At 53.3% G+C, this 16,038-nt stretch overlaps 1 protein-coding gene across 4 annotated transcripts in view; it reads left to right on the forward strand.

The window, feature by feature from the left end:
* Window positions 1-82: 82 nt before the first annotated feature.
* Window positions 83-16,038, forward strand: part of Pdgfrb (platelet derived growth factor receptor, beta polypeptide) — a 39,941-nt gene continuing 23,985 nt past the window's right edge. For 2 of the 4 annotated variants that reach the window (NM_001146268.1, NM_008809.2), the window contains exons 1-2: window positions 106-528; window positions 15,100-15,145. In NM_001146268.1, the coding sequence (NP_001139740.1) occupies window positions 15,106-15,145 (40 nt within the window). In that variant the 5' untranslated portion in view covers window positions 106-528; window positions 15,100-15,105. Of the gene's footprint in view, window positions 529-15,099; window positions 15,146-16,038 lie in introns of those variants that run through there. The other 2 variants (XM_030250361.1, XM_011246856.2) reach the window with 2 other exon arrangements.

Consider the following 16,038-nt stretch of genomic DNA (forward strand, 5'->3'; position numbering starts at 1 on the left):
CCTCCCTGCTCCACCGCTCCCCCCACCTCCCCGCCTTCCCCAAGCTTGGCCAATCAGAATCGGCCCTGCAGCCTTTCCCCCAAAGTGTGTGGTGGTGGTGGTGGTGGGGCAGAGAAAGCCCACAGTGGTGTGAGCTCTGGGGCTGTCTGTGGCCACAGTCCCGGCTACCCTATCTGGGACCTAGGATTGCTCTGGGAGTAACTTTGAGAGAGAGGAGAACAGAGAGGAAACAGTCCAGAGCCAGAGCGGGCCCAGACCAGTCGTCAGTCTCCTGCCTGCCAGCTAGACCTAGGGCGGCCCCTCGGGCTGCTCCGCTCCTCCCGGAGGATGCTTTTGGAGTGAGGAGGGGCCGGGCTGCTTCTCACCCCTGAGCACCCTCTCCATTCCCCTGATTCTCTCAGGGTTTTCCGCAATCAGGCCAGCCCTTCTACTGCTGTCCGTTTTTTGGGTCCAGCAAAATAACAGAAGACAGCGAGGTGGACTTCCTGGAGGGGGTGATAGCTCACATCAGAAGCCATCTGTAGCCCGGTAAGTCCAGGGAGAAGAAACCCCATCCCGTGTTTTCTCCCCCTGTTCCTAGCCCGTGCCTCTTTATGCAGGAAAAAAAGAAAAAGAAAAAATTATAACAAATTCAGACGGGAGAGGCAGGGACTCCCTTTGATAACAGGGTTGTCCCTCCATCCTCCATGGGTGGCTCCTGCTCCCTCAATCCTGCTGCCTACCCAAGTCTCTTCAGACACCCACAGAGCTTTCTGGGCACCAATTGAACAGGACCTCCAAGGCACAGCAAAGTCTGTGGGGGATGGGGAGAGGTAGCAGGGGCGAGAGAGGAGAATCCAGAGGTAGCCAGCTGCTTTTGCAGAAGCCAGGACCTCAGGATCATAGCCCCTGTCCCTCGGACCTAGCCTAAGACTAAGTCTGGCCACAGGCCAGTCAACCTCCAGGCCGACTTTGGAGATCTTAAATAGATTTGCAAATTTTCCAGATTCCTGAGACATCCTTCCAAACCTCTAACCGCTGCCGAGAAAACTCTGGGTCTCAAAGTTCTGGATGGAGGGAAGTTTACAAACCCGCCTATCGGTCATGTGTCTGGGGTGGGGTCTAGTTCCGGGCTGTCAGATCTGGGGGCTCCTCTGTGAGGAGGGATTGTAGCTGGTTTCCTTCTGTCACAGTCTGTTGTTTTCCTATTTGTCCTCTCCTTTGGTGCTCGCTCACTCACTCTCTCACTCGGCTCTTTCTCCACCCTATCCTAAAATCTGAACTGAGTCTGATAACACTTCCTCCCTCTTGCCCAAATCTCTCTGCTTCTCCCCAGCATCTATAGACTGGCAAGCCCCACCTTCTCACTACAGAAGGACCAAACCCAGCACTCTGAGTGTCCCCTGTGATGCTCACCTGCATCCAGGGGCATGGATGCTTCCTTTCTCTATGTTGATGTGACAGACACCTAACTGGAGCCACAGCCCAGTAGCAGGGCTGAGGTGACTATAAGTTTCCTCTACCCCACGGCCCCAGACAGACCTGGGCCCTTGGTCCCAGCCTGCTTTCTTACTTCCAGATGGTCAGATTCCAGCATTTGTGAGAGGAATTTACACTACCCTGCCTGGAGGCATTTGCCCTCCCCTCATCCGCCTCGGAATGTTCTTCCTCATCATTTCCCTCTCCTGGGCCCTCCAACCACGTCTCTTCCAGGCAGCCCTCCCTGGTTCCTCCCATCTTGTCTAGCACCCTACCACTGGCCTCCACTCGACCTCTCTGCCACTGTTTGCACAGCACAGCTCTGTGCCTGCCCTGCTCCCCGCTATCCCGGATCCAGCTCTGGGTTGTCAGTGGGAATGCGGTGTCCAGGAGGAAGGATTCACTGAAGCCTCCAACCAACCTTTGTAAAGTGATCAGTCCTCCCCAGTCTCCAGGGAAAGAGCAATCATGGTGTCACTGTCACAGTGAGCCTGTTGCACGTCCACTTTGTATTCCTTACAGCGAGGCTTCCTAGCCAGTTTTGTTACCCCTGTTTATGGAAAAGGAAACAAAGGCTCCAGGCTCACACAGCAGAGCTAGTGTTCAGGCCGAGGTGCAAGTAAACCCAAGGCTGTGCCCCTATGCCCTGGTACTGCAGCATCAGGCCGGTTTCCCTCCTCCTTCTCCTGCAGAGCTTCCTCCTGGCTTCTGTCATCCCCAGCAGAAAGTGTAGCACCAGGCCTAGATGCTTCAAGACCACCCCCCACCCCCACCCCCATCCCCCGCCCCAATGTCTGGTCCTGAGCAAGGAGGGAGGCTGTCTGGCAGGCTCACACACATTTGCATGGCAGAGTGGTGTTATCAGCAGCCCTCTTTCCTCTGTGGGAAAAAAAGCTGGACTTGTAATTGCTAGCAGATGTTGGGAGGCTGTGGAAAGCCCAGGGGATTTAAAGTCAAAAGCCCATTCTTACATAAGCACCCTGGGGCTAGCCTGGCATCTCTGGGCTGCTCCATACCTAGGCGTTGTGAGCACACTGATCAACAGCAGGTGTTAACTGTTTGTTTAGAGACAGGGTCTCTCTAGGAAGTCCCGACTCTTGACTGTACTGCCGCTCACTATTACAGACCAGATTGGCCTCAAACGCACAGAAATCTGCCTGCCTCTGCCTCCTGAGTGCTGGGACCAATGGTGTGTGTTACTATGCCCAGTCATGTGTTAATTTTTGATGTGGGCTGAGTGTGTTGCCTCTCTGGGCCCCATTCTTCTCTGTGAACAGTGTGACAGTTTGTGGGCTTAGCAAGATACAAGATGTTAGCCTGATTACTGCAAGCTGTGGCCACAGCTGAGGACAGCCAACACTCACCACTTCCTGTACATCAGCATCCAGATAGGAAAATGATCTATAGCCCTAGAAACCTCTGACTGTGGAAGGGACCTAGACACTCGGTACCTGTATACAGGCTGGGTTTGAGACTAGCTGCCATCAGGCTGTGATAGGGAACCTGGTTCCAGACCAGCTGCCCTCATCTTTTGTTCTAGGTAGGCCCCTTGGTGTGGTGGAGAGGAAAGAAAGAGAAGCCACCAGATATTCCAGAAAGACGGTTCTGCATCCTGGCAGTGGGGTCCTTGGAATGGGACTTTTTTTCCATAGTCAGCTTACCCTGGAAGCAATTAGGTAGGAGAAAGGAGTCGTTGCTCCCCAGAGGCCCCCTGTGGCCCCTCAGCTAGTATGGGCAGAGCCAATGTGGAACAGTTGTTAGGTATGCTTTAACCTTGTGCCTTGAAGAAACCTTGAAGTTCTCTCGTTGGTCCTCAGTGCTTGGCATTCACATTTGCTAGGCTAACTAAATCTTGCAATCTTAAGGAGTAGATACAAATCCACCCCATTTTACAGATGAGGAAGTACCTGAGGAGGCTTAATCAGTTGCTCAGAGTCCCGCAGACAGATAGTCCCCAGATAGGGTCTGGGCTTAGCATTTGGGTGTTTCTGGCTTCAGAGTCTCATGAGGAAAGGCTGGGTGGGGTCCGGGACCCAGTATAAACTCCAAGGGCTTGTCCCATCTGTCCACAGCATTCCAGAAAGGGGCTCCAATCCCAGAAGGCCATGTGACAGCCGTGGGCCTCCGTCCTCTCTCAGTCAAACAAAGAGGTTGACCCCGATGATCACTGAGCTCCGTGCCACCACAGAACAATTCCAGGATTCCAAACCCTGCCAGCCAGCCCAGACTGGCAGCGGCACAAGCCCTGCTGTGTACTCAGGGATCATGCATATTTAACTTTACAATGAAAGGGTTTTTTTTTTTTTCTTCTTCTTCTTCTTCTTACCCTTTCTCTACACATTGCAGAAAGAGGTCTGGATCAATGGCTGCTAATGGAAAACCTTAACCTGCAATAAGGAGGAGAACTTTCTAACCTGGAGAGGCTCCTTTAATGCACTCGGTTTCCCGTCCCAGGGTGTGTTCCTGCCAGCTTCATGCCTATTTCCCTAAGAGCAAGGAGGGCTGTGTGAGAATGACCTGTAGCTCCTATCCAGGGCTGAGCTATGGAAGAGGAAGCAGGCTTTTGGCCCAAAACAAAGAGGGGCACAAACAGGAGTGGTGTCTTTGGACCCCCAGTGAGCCACCCCTATGAGAGCAATACAAAATTCACACACTTGCCACGTGTACAGAAACCCTCTAGGTATCCTTCCCCCATAAGGCTTAGGGTCTGAGACTCAGAGAACGGCTTCCTGGTCACCCAGACCTGGCCCCAAGGCTCTTCTTCTCCCAAGCACTTTCTTAGGGGCACAGATAATGCTTAGTCTGATGGAGGTGGGAGAAAATCAAAGTATGTCTGTGTACAGCTTTAATCACATTAATACCCTCGCTCCTTCTGCCTCGGAGTATGCCTGTTTGATGTCCTGATACTTGGCGCTTTCATCTGCTGGATGTTCTAGCTTCTCCATTCTGTGATGGGCAGACAGCACCGTCCCTGGGGAAGGTCAGAGGCTCAAGAATTGTCCGAATGTCAGAGATGAAAAGGTTTGCAGGTCTCATTTGGTTTGATTTCCCTATGGTATGGGGGGTGGACCCAAGGTCATAAATAAAAGGCAGGATGAATCTCAAGCCGGGCAGATCACAGGTAATGGGAGCAGGCATGTGTCCATACCACCACCCAAAAGACACAGAGGGGTCCCCGCTCCACCTGCTGTCTAGGGACCAGCCTTCATGCCTCTCTGGGAGATAAAGCTACAGGACAAATTTTTGCAGAAGAAGAACAAAGCTCACCCCCACTCCAAACCTCTCCTTGCTCCAGGGTTTCAGGTGTCGCAGGTTGGCTTGGCCTTCGTAACCAAGGATGACCTTGAACTTTCCAATCCTCCTGCCTCTGCCTCCTAAGTGCTAGGTTGATAAGCGTGTCCCCCCATGCCCAGTTTTCTATAGTGCTGGGGACCAAGCTTTCTTGCATAGCAAGCACTCTGCTGACTCGGGCACAACCCAAAGAGCCTGTTTGAAGGATGGGACGCCCTGGTGTGGTTTTCTGGATTGTAGAACTCCCAGACCCACTCCTTCTCCATTCTGACCATAGGCTTCTCTTCTGTGAAGAAGGGAAGAGGAGGGGAAAGATAAATGGCTCCAGCAGCCCACCCGGCTCTGCTTCTAGCATTGAAAGCCCTTTCTGGGTGCCATGGTGGCAGACTCCTCCTTTTCTAGACAGGGTCTTATGTAGCTCAGGCTTACCTTGAACTTGATACTCAGATGAAGTTCACCTTGAACTTCTGACCTTCCTCTCTCCATGTCCTGTGTGGAGGAGGGGCAGGCACACACCACCACTCAGAATTTATGCAGAGTTGGGGATCAACCTGGAGTTGCTCACAGGCTAGGCTAACACTCTCCCAACTGACCCACATACCCTGTTCCTCCTGCCAGGCTTTGTGAGGCCGTTGGTCACGTTTTGTTGGGGACCTTATTACTTTTCTTTTCTGGCAAGTGGGTTCCCAAGAGCTGTAGTCCCACAAGCTCCTCCGCTTTCCTGAGGCTGAGCTTAAATGGTACAGAGGCAGCAGGGAAGTTCAGACCACTCCAGAGGGAGGCCAGCCTGGTCTACAGAACAGCCAGAACTACATAGAGAAACCTTGTCTCAGAAGAGAAGGAAGAGGAGGAGGAAGAGGAGGAGGAGGAGCAAGAGGAGGAGGAAGAGGAGCAAGAAGAGGAGGAAGGGGAAGAAGGAGGAGGAGAAGAAGAAAAGGAGGAGGAGGAGGGAGAGGAGGAGGGGGAAAAGAAGAAGGAGGAGGAGGAGGAGGAGGAGGAGGAGAAGAAGAAGAAGAAGAAGAAGAAGAAGAAGAAGAAGAAGAAGAAGAAGAAGAAGAAGAAGAAGAAGAAGAAGAAGAAGAGGGAGGAGGAGGAGACAAAACAAACCACACCCCCTTCTCACTTTATACCTGCCCCACATAATATATACCTGCTTCTGTTGGGGGCTTCTGGCGGGGTTTGGAACAACTTCCTTCTGTAAACAGGACTCTGATTCTGTCCCTGTGCCAGCTCACAACCTCCCATGAAATACCTGCTCATGCTACTCTCCTATGTGCCCCACCCCCACCCAGGTTTGCCATTATGGCACTCTCACCTCCAGTAGCTAGCCATTCGCCATCACTGTTAAACCCCTGAAAAAATGATTCATTGCTATATCCAAGGCAAAGGTCAAATCCTCACCCAGTGCCCCAAGCCATTCCCAAAGGCTTGCCCTCCTTCCCTGCCTGCCACCCATAACTTGGCTGATAAACCTCAGTTCTAGTCTAATAGACCTGTCGCTGCCTTTCACCCCACATGCCCTCCCACTTCCCAAAGGTCGCTCACACAGAATGCTGTGCCATGGCTTGCCCTGGCATCATTCGTCATAGAACCCAACTAAACCCCAGAGGCCAAGCCTCACAGAATCACGGCAGCTACCATTTACTGATCGGGGAACGACGACACAGGCTCCTCATCTCCTCTAACTGCCATAGCAACAGCAGAAGGCTCTCATGGCACTCTTCCGGAAACACAGGCACAAGCTAACCTCAGAGCTGCCACAGCAAGTCCAGGTAGGAGAACTGAGATTTGGTGTGGACGAAGTAGCTTTATGATGGAAAAGCTCTCCCAGCCTGCCTGAGCTCCCGTGCCATTTCCCTATCCTGGGTGCCATCAGGGACAGCCCACTGGCTTCAGGATACCATACGTCTGTCTATTCTGCTCCCAACAGCTGCCTGTCTTATCACCAAGAGGAAAAGAGTCACCCTTGTCTGCCCAACCCAGTCCCCACCCTAGAAAATACTGTCACTAGGTGATAGCTGAGGATGAGGCTTGAAGAAGAGAAGGGATCACTTTGCATAGCCAATCCATCCCGTGCTGTGTAGGCGTCAACGAAGGGAGCACTGACTACAGACAGGCTCAGTTCGACATTGGGAATTTGGAGAGATACAAAATAACCATTAGGTTTGTTCTGTGGTTTGTGGAAAATCAAATTGAGGGCTAGAGGAGGCTTAGGTGATAGCCACAGACCGGGAGACATCTATCAGGTTTAGCTTATCCTTAGGCTGACCACTCTGTGGGTGGCTGAGGACACTTCTCACTGAGCCTCAGAGTAGCACAGGGGAGTGGAGCTGTGGCAACCTCATACTGTCGGTGGCTCCCACTTCCCAAGGAGCCCTGGCAGCTTCTACTTCCCAAGGAGCCCTTCTCTGGGCCTTCCCAAGCCATCTCCTGTATTACTGACTTCTTTTCCCTGACCACACTAGTCTACCAGGTCTCAGCTGTGCATTCGAGACAGGCTGAGTGAGTGAGTTCTCCTGTGGGCAGAGAGGGGTAGAGAAGGTGATCTCTGACTTTGTATGGGGGTACGAGGTCCTCCTCCAAGTTTCTGCTCGCATGAACTTCATTCACAGTCTCAGTGTAAAGGCCTGGTTTACAGCCTGTTTTAAGGCCCGGAGAAGGAACCATGAAGAAGTCGAGTTAACAGTCAGAGGGAGAACCGGAGGGTGAAGCAGGAAGGGATAGGGAAGAGATGCTGAGAACGTACGGGAGAGGAGAAGGAAACGTGAACACACTTTCCTTCCCAATTCACTGCCCAGGAGGGCTCTGAGGGGAATCTCAATGCTCTATAATTGGCACGGATTAGTGTCGGGGTTTCTTCGTAGCCAGCAGCTCCTGCCTGGTCTGTGGGCTATGGGCTGGTGGGGGAAGGCCGTGTGCTGGTCTTCCAGGCTTGGGATTCGAGGTCTGCTTGCCCCCTGCCCACTTGGCTCTGGGAGCACATTCCCCATGAGCTTCCCCCCCCCACCCCCCCCCAGCCCACGGCTGATCCCGATGGTAGCAGCCAGGGAAACAGAAGGTTTGCTTGTTTGCGCCTGCTGCACTCATCCCAGCCCCAGCCCAGGACCCCTCTCAGGGGCTCCTTTGGCTGCCAGGGCCTGGTGCTCTCAGTTGCCATGGCACTAGATGAGGCTCTAGAGGGGGGTGGTAGGCAGGGAGGGCAGCCGAGGGAGGTGGAGGCTAGAACTCTGTAGCTTCCCAGGCTCTGGCCTGCTGTGGGTATTCTAGGGTTGCTGGAGCCATAGAGGCAGGCCTGAGGTAGAGCTGGCAACTCACTGAGCCAGACTCCCTAGATGCTCTATCTCAATGGCCCTAATGACAAGACTAAACAGGTTTTTCTCTGAAAGGATTTCCTTCTGTTTTTTGGATAGAACCTTACTATACAGTCTTGGCCTGCCTAGAACTTCGAATGTTGAAGCTGGCCTTGGACTCATAGAGAGCTTTCTGCTTCTGCTTCCCGAGTGCTGGGATTAAATGTGTATATCAGCCACCATGCCCAGGCTATGGGTCCTTCTCTTAATACCCTACTGATGCTCAGATTCTATGGTGACGTCTCAAAGGGGCTCTGACTCCTGTCTCACCTTGTCTTTTGAATTGCTTCATGACCAGCAGGAGCAGGTCCCCCTGTGCACTGCCCTCAGTTGTGTTGCGTGGATACCATGTGTGGATACAACTGTTGTGTGGATAAAATGAAATCTGTGGGCCACTTCATTAAACAGAATGTCTGGCTCTACATTAGTTGGGGCTTTCATTTGTCTTCAGATCGGAACAGTGGGTGGGAAGAAAGGTTCAGAGGCTATGGGAAGGTTGGTGTAAGGTACAGAGTAAGACAGACTGTACTCACCATAGTAAAACCACTGTGGTGGTCTGCTCTCTGAGGACCCTGAGCTGTCTAGGTAGAAAGGGCCACAGGGGCCTTGGTGAGATTCCTGTCTCAGGCTGTGTGCAATTGCAGAGAAGGTGGGGATTAAGGCATGTGTGACCCCTACTGGCCCTAAGATTGTAGCATGTATGACTGTCAATGTCTTTGTCTTTGGCCTAGCTCAAAAGAGAGTGTGAAGACCAGAATAGGAATGAACAAGCAGCAGTCATGTGACTGGCATGCAGTTGGTGCTGCTTGGGCTTCTACTGTCTGTTCTGTAGGCGTGTTCAGTGGATATGAGAAGGCTGGTAGACAGAAGCAGGGACCAACCTGTTAGTCCTGCAGGAGAGGCAGAGAGTGAGTGGGTGGGTGTTGGGTCTGTGTGTTAGAGAGGCTTGGGGACAGCCTACCAAGGATTTCGCACTGTAACCTTCGCTGGGCAAATGATGTGTGTCCTTTCTAGACCTCAGTTTCCTCATCTGTGAAGTGGGAATGCAGCAGGGTGTGGTGGATTGGACCGAGAACCTGACAAGCTCACTCTCGGGAGAGCCTGGAACAGGTGGCAGGCAAGGTCTTAAATAGGCCTTCTGTGACTGTGCAAGGGGTTCTGAGCCCAGAGGGGATGGCCCAAGGTAGAGCTGCTACCATGTTGGAACTCCCCAAGGCCATCTAAGTCCACATTTCTTCTGAAATAACTAACAAGGGACGCCTCGATTAAGCCCTGGAGACTGGAAGCCAGGGGTCCCAGGGCATCTGCAGAGCCAGGCTGTATGGCCTGAAACGAAGCCGTGGGGGCTGAGCCTGAGGCCGGCAAGGCGCCTGAGGCAGGGGGCAGGAAGTGCTTGCTCTGCAGGCGCCTGGGCTGTGGGCAGAGGCATGGTTGGATCTCCCATCCTCCTCTCTGACCTCCTTCCCAGGCTTGGTTCCCAGCATGCATGGGGACCCAGGTCCCCTCCCTGGGGCCCCTAGTGCTGTCAGGCACACACTGAGACTTTCCCACAGGCTGTTAGAATGTCATTCAATCCCCAGCACACACACTCTGTGGGGGCTGGGGTGGGGGTTTGCGGTTGGGGGGGGGTCGGTTTGTTCTTTATCTGCCTGGTTCCTTTCCAGACAGATGTTTCGTTTTATTTTGGACTTCCAGAAAATAGGGGCCGTTTCTTTTCCATTTTTTTTTGTCCCCTGGGGAGGCCTCCAGGGGAGAGGAGCACAGATTGAGTGTAGTTCCCTGGGGAGCAGAAAGGACGGTGACCTCCATCCTGGCGATGGTCCCTATAGCCGCTGTGGCTCCTAAGCGGCCTGTGCCTGAGGGCCACAGAGAGAGATGTGGACAGGTCAGGGGGATAACAGGATCAGATGGGAGCTACAGAGAGAGGGAGTGAGGACAGAGGGGACAAGGGAAACTAAGTAGGGAGGCAAGGGACATGGAGATGCTCCTGAGACCCCATGGAGGGGATTCACTATGGAGTGACAGCATGCTGGGACTTCTCCAGTAAAATGTGCCCTAGGGTGGAGGGATGGGTCGTTTCCTCCCCAGGTTTCTCACTCCACTTATAACTGTACCCTCACCCTCCAGACCCTCCTCTGGCTCCGAGGATTAGGGTGGAGCGGGGCAGCTTCCTAACTGGTACTATAAGGTCAGCTGGCTCCGGGAAGGCTAGAAGTGCCAAACTCTGTTAGGTGCAGACCAAGACTATTGTCACTTGCTCACTGTCCAGCTGCTGGCCGAGGATTTTGTCCCTGGCTGCAGATTCCTCACTCCCCCCCCCCGCCCCCCACCCCCGCCCCAACGCCCAGTCTAGAACTGGCTGACTCTTCTGAGCTGAGTCATGGCATCCCAGTCTGGGTTGAAGAGACTCACCCCCACCCTCACCCCTAACCCAGCATTCCAAGCTCACGGGGCAAGGGTCCCGAGAGCTGTAATGTCAGTCTGGAGAGTTTTCCCACTCTTCTTGTCCTGGGCTGTAAAATGGGACGACTGAGAGGCGATAACCAGGTTCGCGTCCATCTGTCTGGGGGCTGTGAAGAAGCCTTGATTTGGAACATAGGACAAAGCCAGGAAGCAAGTTTGTGTCCACTTTTGTCAGTGATTTTTTTAAGCAGGTCACACCTCTGAATCTCTGTCACGGGTCTCCCCCTGTCTGGGTCAGGTTAAGGAAAGTGACTGTTCTGTGGAGAGACAGAGCTTGATGATGTAGCTGGACCCTAGACAGTGAGCAGGCGCTGGGAGTGGGACCCAGGCGGGCAGGTGAGCTCCAACGGCCCATAGCCCACTAGAGCCCATCCTGCTGAGAGCCAGTGGGACGTCTCATTTCCCTGGCCCAACCCTTAGCTTCCCCATCTGTACAGTGAGCCACAGAAAGGGATAGGTAGATGTTTCCTGGCCACAGGGCACTGGCATCCAAAGATTCTGACCTTGTGACCCCAGGATTGGGCCTCCCGCTTGGGTATCTTGTTTATTCAGAACTTGGTGGGACCGAAGCTGGCCGACTCCACCAAATGCCCCTTTGAACGGCAGCTGGCTTTCTGCTCTCCCATCCCATCGTGTTTTTGTCCGACCTGACCTCTGCCCCGACTCAGTGCCAACAAAACCCTCCACATTTGAAACCAGCTCTGCGGCCACTCTTAAGCCCAAGTATTGTCTCATTCTCATCTTAGAACATGGTTTTGTGCTCCTGTCGTAGGCACTCATAGACTCCATACCTCTGGGACCTGCCTCTTGGGTCCTTCTAACATGCAGTCACCAAGTTCTGCTGACCCTCAGGGACATTCATCTCAAAGCCATCTGTCTCAGTCAGTCCCCACCCACTACCCTCTGCCCAACCACACACTGTATCAAGGGAAGCCAGCAGGGGGTGGCAGGCGGTGAGCAGGCACGCTGCCTCGTTTCAGCCTCTTCGTTCCTCTTGTCTGGTCTGCATTTCTTGGCAATTTCCCAAAAGCAGTTTCTGTCTTCGTTCTCTTACCAACAAAATGGGAATAATCCTTCTAAGAGTTGTCAGAGGATCCAGTGAGACTGAACATGCCAAGTACTGTACAGCAAGAAAGGCTTGGGGCTCCTTTATGCTTGTTCACAGATACGTGGGCAGAGGGCGACTGTGATTTTGTGTACACATGGTCTGTATATGTCCTATGTTAGGGGGCGGGGGGATTACATGAGTAACTGATATACACAAGGGCGTCTCTGATGGACACCTGGTAAAGTTTCCAAGCATCCATCCGTGCAGTGTACACGTGCACTGGGCACTGAGGGGGCTGTGTGCACGTGTGTCTGGTGTGGTGGTGTGGGCACGCACATGGTTCGTGCCTGAGTGACGGCTGGGCACACACCCGAAGAGCTACACATGTGTGCAGAAGAATGTGTGTGTGTGTGTGTGTGTGTGTGTGTGTGTGTGTGTGTGTGTGAGAGAGAGAGAGAGAGAGAGAAAGAGAGAGAGCGTAGGCAGCATCTGGGCTGTGTGCATGTGTTCGCCGTATGCAGGACTCCTTTTGGCAGCAGTGCAGGCCCCGCTCCCCCACCCCCCCTTCCCAGGCTGCTTGTGTCGTGGGAGCCTCAGGACCCCAGGGAGGAAAGCTGATGCTGGCGGATGTGGCCAAGATGGGTTAGATTTATTTAGATTAAGATGGTGGGAAAGGAGTGGGAAACTCTGAGTGCTTGCGACAAGCGGGAAGGATGGCCCGAGCCTCTGAGGATGACTTGTCCCCCTGGGGCTCACTCCTGTTCCCTAAGGGGTGTCTCACAGCTGTTGTGAGAAGCTGAGCAGACTCCCATCTCTGAACATGGCCTGAAGAGGACAGCACTGAGGTCTTCCTGACCACAGCAAGGCAGTGGTATGTGGGTTTTTTTTTTAACCCACTCTGATGAGTCCTCGATCTGTAGCTTGCTGTCCATGCCTTCGTCTATACCCCAAGTTCATTTGATGGGATGTCACCTGAAAAGTCATCTAACTCCCAGCGGTGTAGAGAAAGGAACTGTGGCCATTTAGACAATGTGTCTGAATCTACACCCTGGATCAGTGAGATGAGATGGGTCATGGATTCCCAGGTACTGTAAGCTTAAACATGTCATCTACATTCCCGACCAGCCATTTCTTCTTCGGGCCGCCCCACTGAGAATAATGGTGGCCGGAACTTTCTTTTTGATAAGTCAAACAGGTAGAACTTTTGAATAGTGACAGCTCTTTAAGATCACAGAGCTGGGCGTGGTGGTGCAGGCCTTTAATCCCAGCGCTTGGGAGGCAGAGAGGCAGGTAGATCTCTGAATTGGAGGCCAGCCTGGTCTACAGAGTGAGTTCTGGGATAGCCAAGGCTACACAGAGAAATCATGTCTCAAAAACAAAACAAAACAGCAAAACACCAAAACAAACAAACAAACAAAAAACCAAAACAAATAAACAAAAAGAGGCTCATCACAACCTGTCTGGGAATGAATATGCAAACAAGTCCCAGGCTGGCAGGAGATCGGGTCATTGTCACAGTGTGTCAAGGGCCTGGTGAGGGGAGCCGGTCTTATTTCAGAGAGAATCAGACTGGCATCATTGACTTGCAGTGTCCCTTAGCTCCTGTGCTTTGTCTGTTCTCCTGACAGCTGGACTCCACTTTGTGTCTATGTGACCTGATCACAATTCTAAGCCTCTTTGGGTCTCTACTTCACATTCAAGGCTCCTTCCCAACTTGGAGTCCTTACTTGCTACCCCAGCCTTATTCCTTGCCAGAGAGGGCCTGAGAAGGGAAGATGGAGGGCCACAAAGCAGAAGGGTAGGGGAACTGCATGCCATGAGGTTCCAGCCTACAGGGTCAACACAGCCTACCAGAGTCAGGCCAGCCTCCTTACAGTGACCTCCCATCCCCTGGCCAGCAGGCCAAATTCCTCCTTTAGAATAATAAACAGTGTGGCCAGCCAGGGAGGCTGGGAGGGGAGGGGAGGGGAGGGGAGGAAGGCTGAGATGAGCCCTCCCCCATCCTGGGCTGCTAATGATTTTCTTTGGCCCACATCTCTGGCAGGAAGTGGGGAGCCAGAGGGGCACCCACCAAGGGGAAGATGGCCTCTGTGGAGCCTGTTGGCTCTGCACCCAAATGCCGTCTGGTCTGTGCAGCTCCAGGATGCCTGGTGTCCAGCTGGAGGGTCGGCACCTGAGGGTTGTGATGGGGGAGGACTGAGATTGGGGCATCAGGAAGGGACATTCTAAGAGGAGAAACTCAGGGCCAGAGGGGGCCTCGGGCAGGCTGTCTGAGGATGGGTTAAAGAAGGAAAAGCAGGTTTGTGCAGGTTGCTTCTTAGGGTCTCGAACAGAGCTGGGGTACCGCCTTGTCCGTGTCTCGTGCACCACTTGTGACTACAGTCCTTGCGGATGGTGCATTCATTAGCTCCTCTCTGGCTGGAGGCTCTGCCCAGAGACTTGGCCCAGGCCATGGAGCTCATGAAACCTGGCTCCTCAGCCTTGCATAGCAAACTAGAAAGAGCAACGTGATGGAGCACAAAGGAGACAAACTGGTCCAGGCTGGGCAGCCTTACAGTCTCAGGATTCTCCTTGTTGCCTGTCACATGACTGCCTCCTATGTTTCTTGATCTGTGACTCTGACCATACCCGGCTATTGGCAATTATCTGGAATCTGAGGAAGATTGAGAGGCTGTTGAGAGGAAGGAAGGACGGACGAATCAAAGACTCACACGATACAACATGCCCTGTTCCCAAGTCTCCTCTCTCTCTCTCTCTCTCTCCCTCTCTCTCTCTCTGTCTTTCTCTGTTCGCACTATTCAGCTGTCTCCCTCTTGAACAGGCTCTGTTGGGAACCTTGGGGAAACGTCTTTGTTCCTCAGTTTCCCCATATAGACACGGTAGGTGGAGGTGGAAAGTGGCCTCCAAGGGCCTTCAAAGCTTGATGAATTAGATGGGGCTAAGAACCTGGCTCCTCTCTCCTGGGCCTCCTTTGCAGCTCTGTGCTGAGTAGGGGGGTCAGCCCACTCCCACATTCCACAGTCCTGACCCCCGCCCCCTCCCCACTTCCCTTCCCACAGACATCCCATTTCCTGTTGTGCTTGTAGAGGGAGCCGTGGGAGCTCTTCAGGCTCTGGCTCTCCCCCTCCTACTCCTCCAGGCCTTTCATCACACTTTCCCAAATATTTGTCCTGGCAGATAAGTGCCTGGTATTGGAACTGTCACCGGGAGGACGGGGCTGTCAGAGCTGGCTGGCCCCCAATCTAGCCCAATTCCCCCACCTCCATTGTCACATACAGGGAAACTAAGACTCATAGGCTAAGGACTCAACCAAGGTCATGTAAGATGTGGAAGCAGAGAGGAGAGCATTTGGGGACCTGGATGTCTTCCCAGCCTTGAGATAGGAGGATGGATGCCCAGGCAGAGTTGACCCTACAGGAGCCAGGTCTAAGGTGGGCCCTGGCACTGCCTTTGCCCACACTGGACCCTGATCCCTGTTTTACTCTGCAGGACACCATGGGGCTTCCAGGAGTGATACCAGCTTTAGTCCTCAGAGGTAAGTAAGCTGGGGACAAGGGTGAGGGCTCCAAGGATGCCCCTAGGGAGCTGGCAATGGTGATGCTTGGTAGACACCATGACCTGAGAGTCTGGAAGCTCCACAGGGCTCTTGAGCCCCGTGTCCCTGGATTGGGAGGTGGTCTGTGGAGGCCTCTTTCATCTGTTCAGCTATTAGCTTTTCTTTACATCCACACAATGGATCTCTCCTTGCCCAGAACCACCAGCTCAAGTTCCTTGCTTATTCTCCTGCATTCACAGTTCCCTCTGAGACACCCCAGCCTCCCCTACTCCTCTTCAGTCCAGCTGGATGCCTGCCTTAAGCTCTCCAAGGTCTGGGCAAATGCTGAGCATCATCAGTGATGAGCCAGTGGCCTGCCCTACTGACCACTGTTTGATGGCCCTGCCTACTGGCTGCATCTGTCCTGACTTTTATCACTAGAGAACATGAGGGTGTGGTGAACAGTGGTGACCATAGCAGCTTATCCCAATACTCCCAGAAGGTGCATGACAGAGGCACCAATTATTTGACACATACACATCTTAACCCTCCCCAGCCCCTGTCCTTCAAGCCCCCAGGGGCCTCAGTATCTTAATGGCCCTAAGTCTGCCCCAACTCTAAGCTAGGTGAGAACCCCTTTCCTATGGTCTAGTCAACTGTGAGCTCTACAGGAACCTAAGCATCTACAGAGAAGAGGACCAGGGAGTGACCCGGAAGGCAATGCAGGAACTGGAGGTCCAGGGATTGCTTCCACAGGATTTCCTGCCCCTTTCTCCTGTGTGCTGCCTGCACATAGCATAGCTGAGGGGTTTGGAGGCTGGAGTCCAAAGAGGCAGAGACCTAGGACAGGAGCCCTTGAGGGCCTGACAGTGGTCAAGCAAGCAGCTTGCGTT

This window comes from Mus musculus, chromosome 18 (assembly GCF_000001635.26).
Source record: "Mus musculus strain C57BL/6J chromosome 18, GRCm38.p6 C57BL/6J".
Classification (NCBI taxonomy): domain Eukaryota; kingdom Metazoa; phylum Chordata; class Mammalia; order Rodentia; family Muridae; genus Mus; species Mus musculus.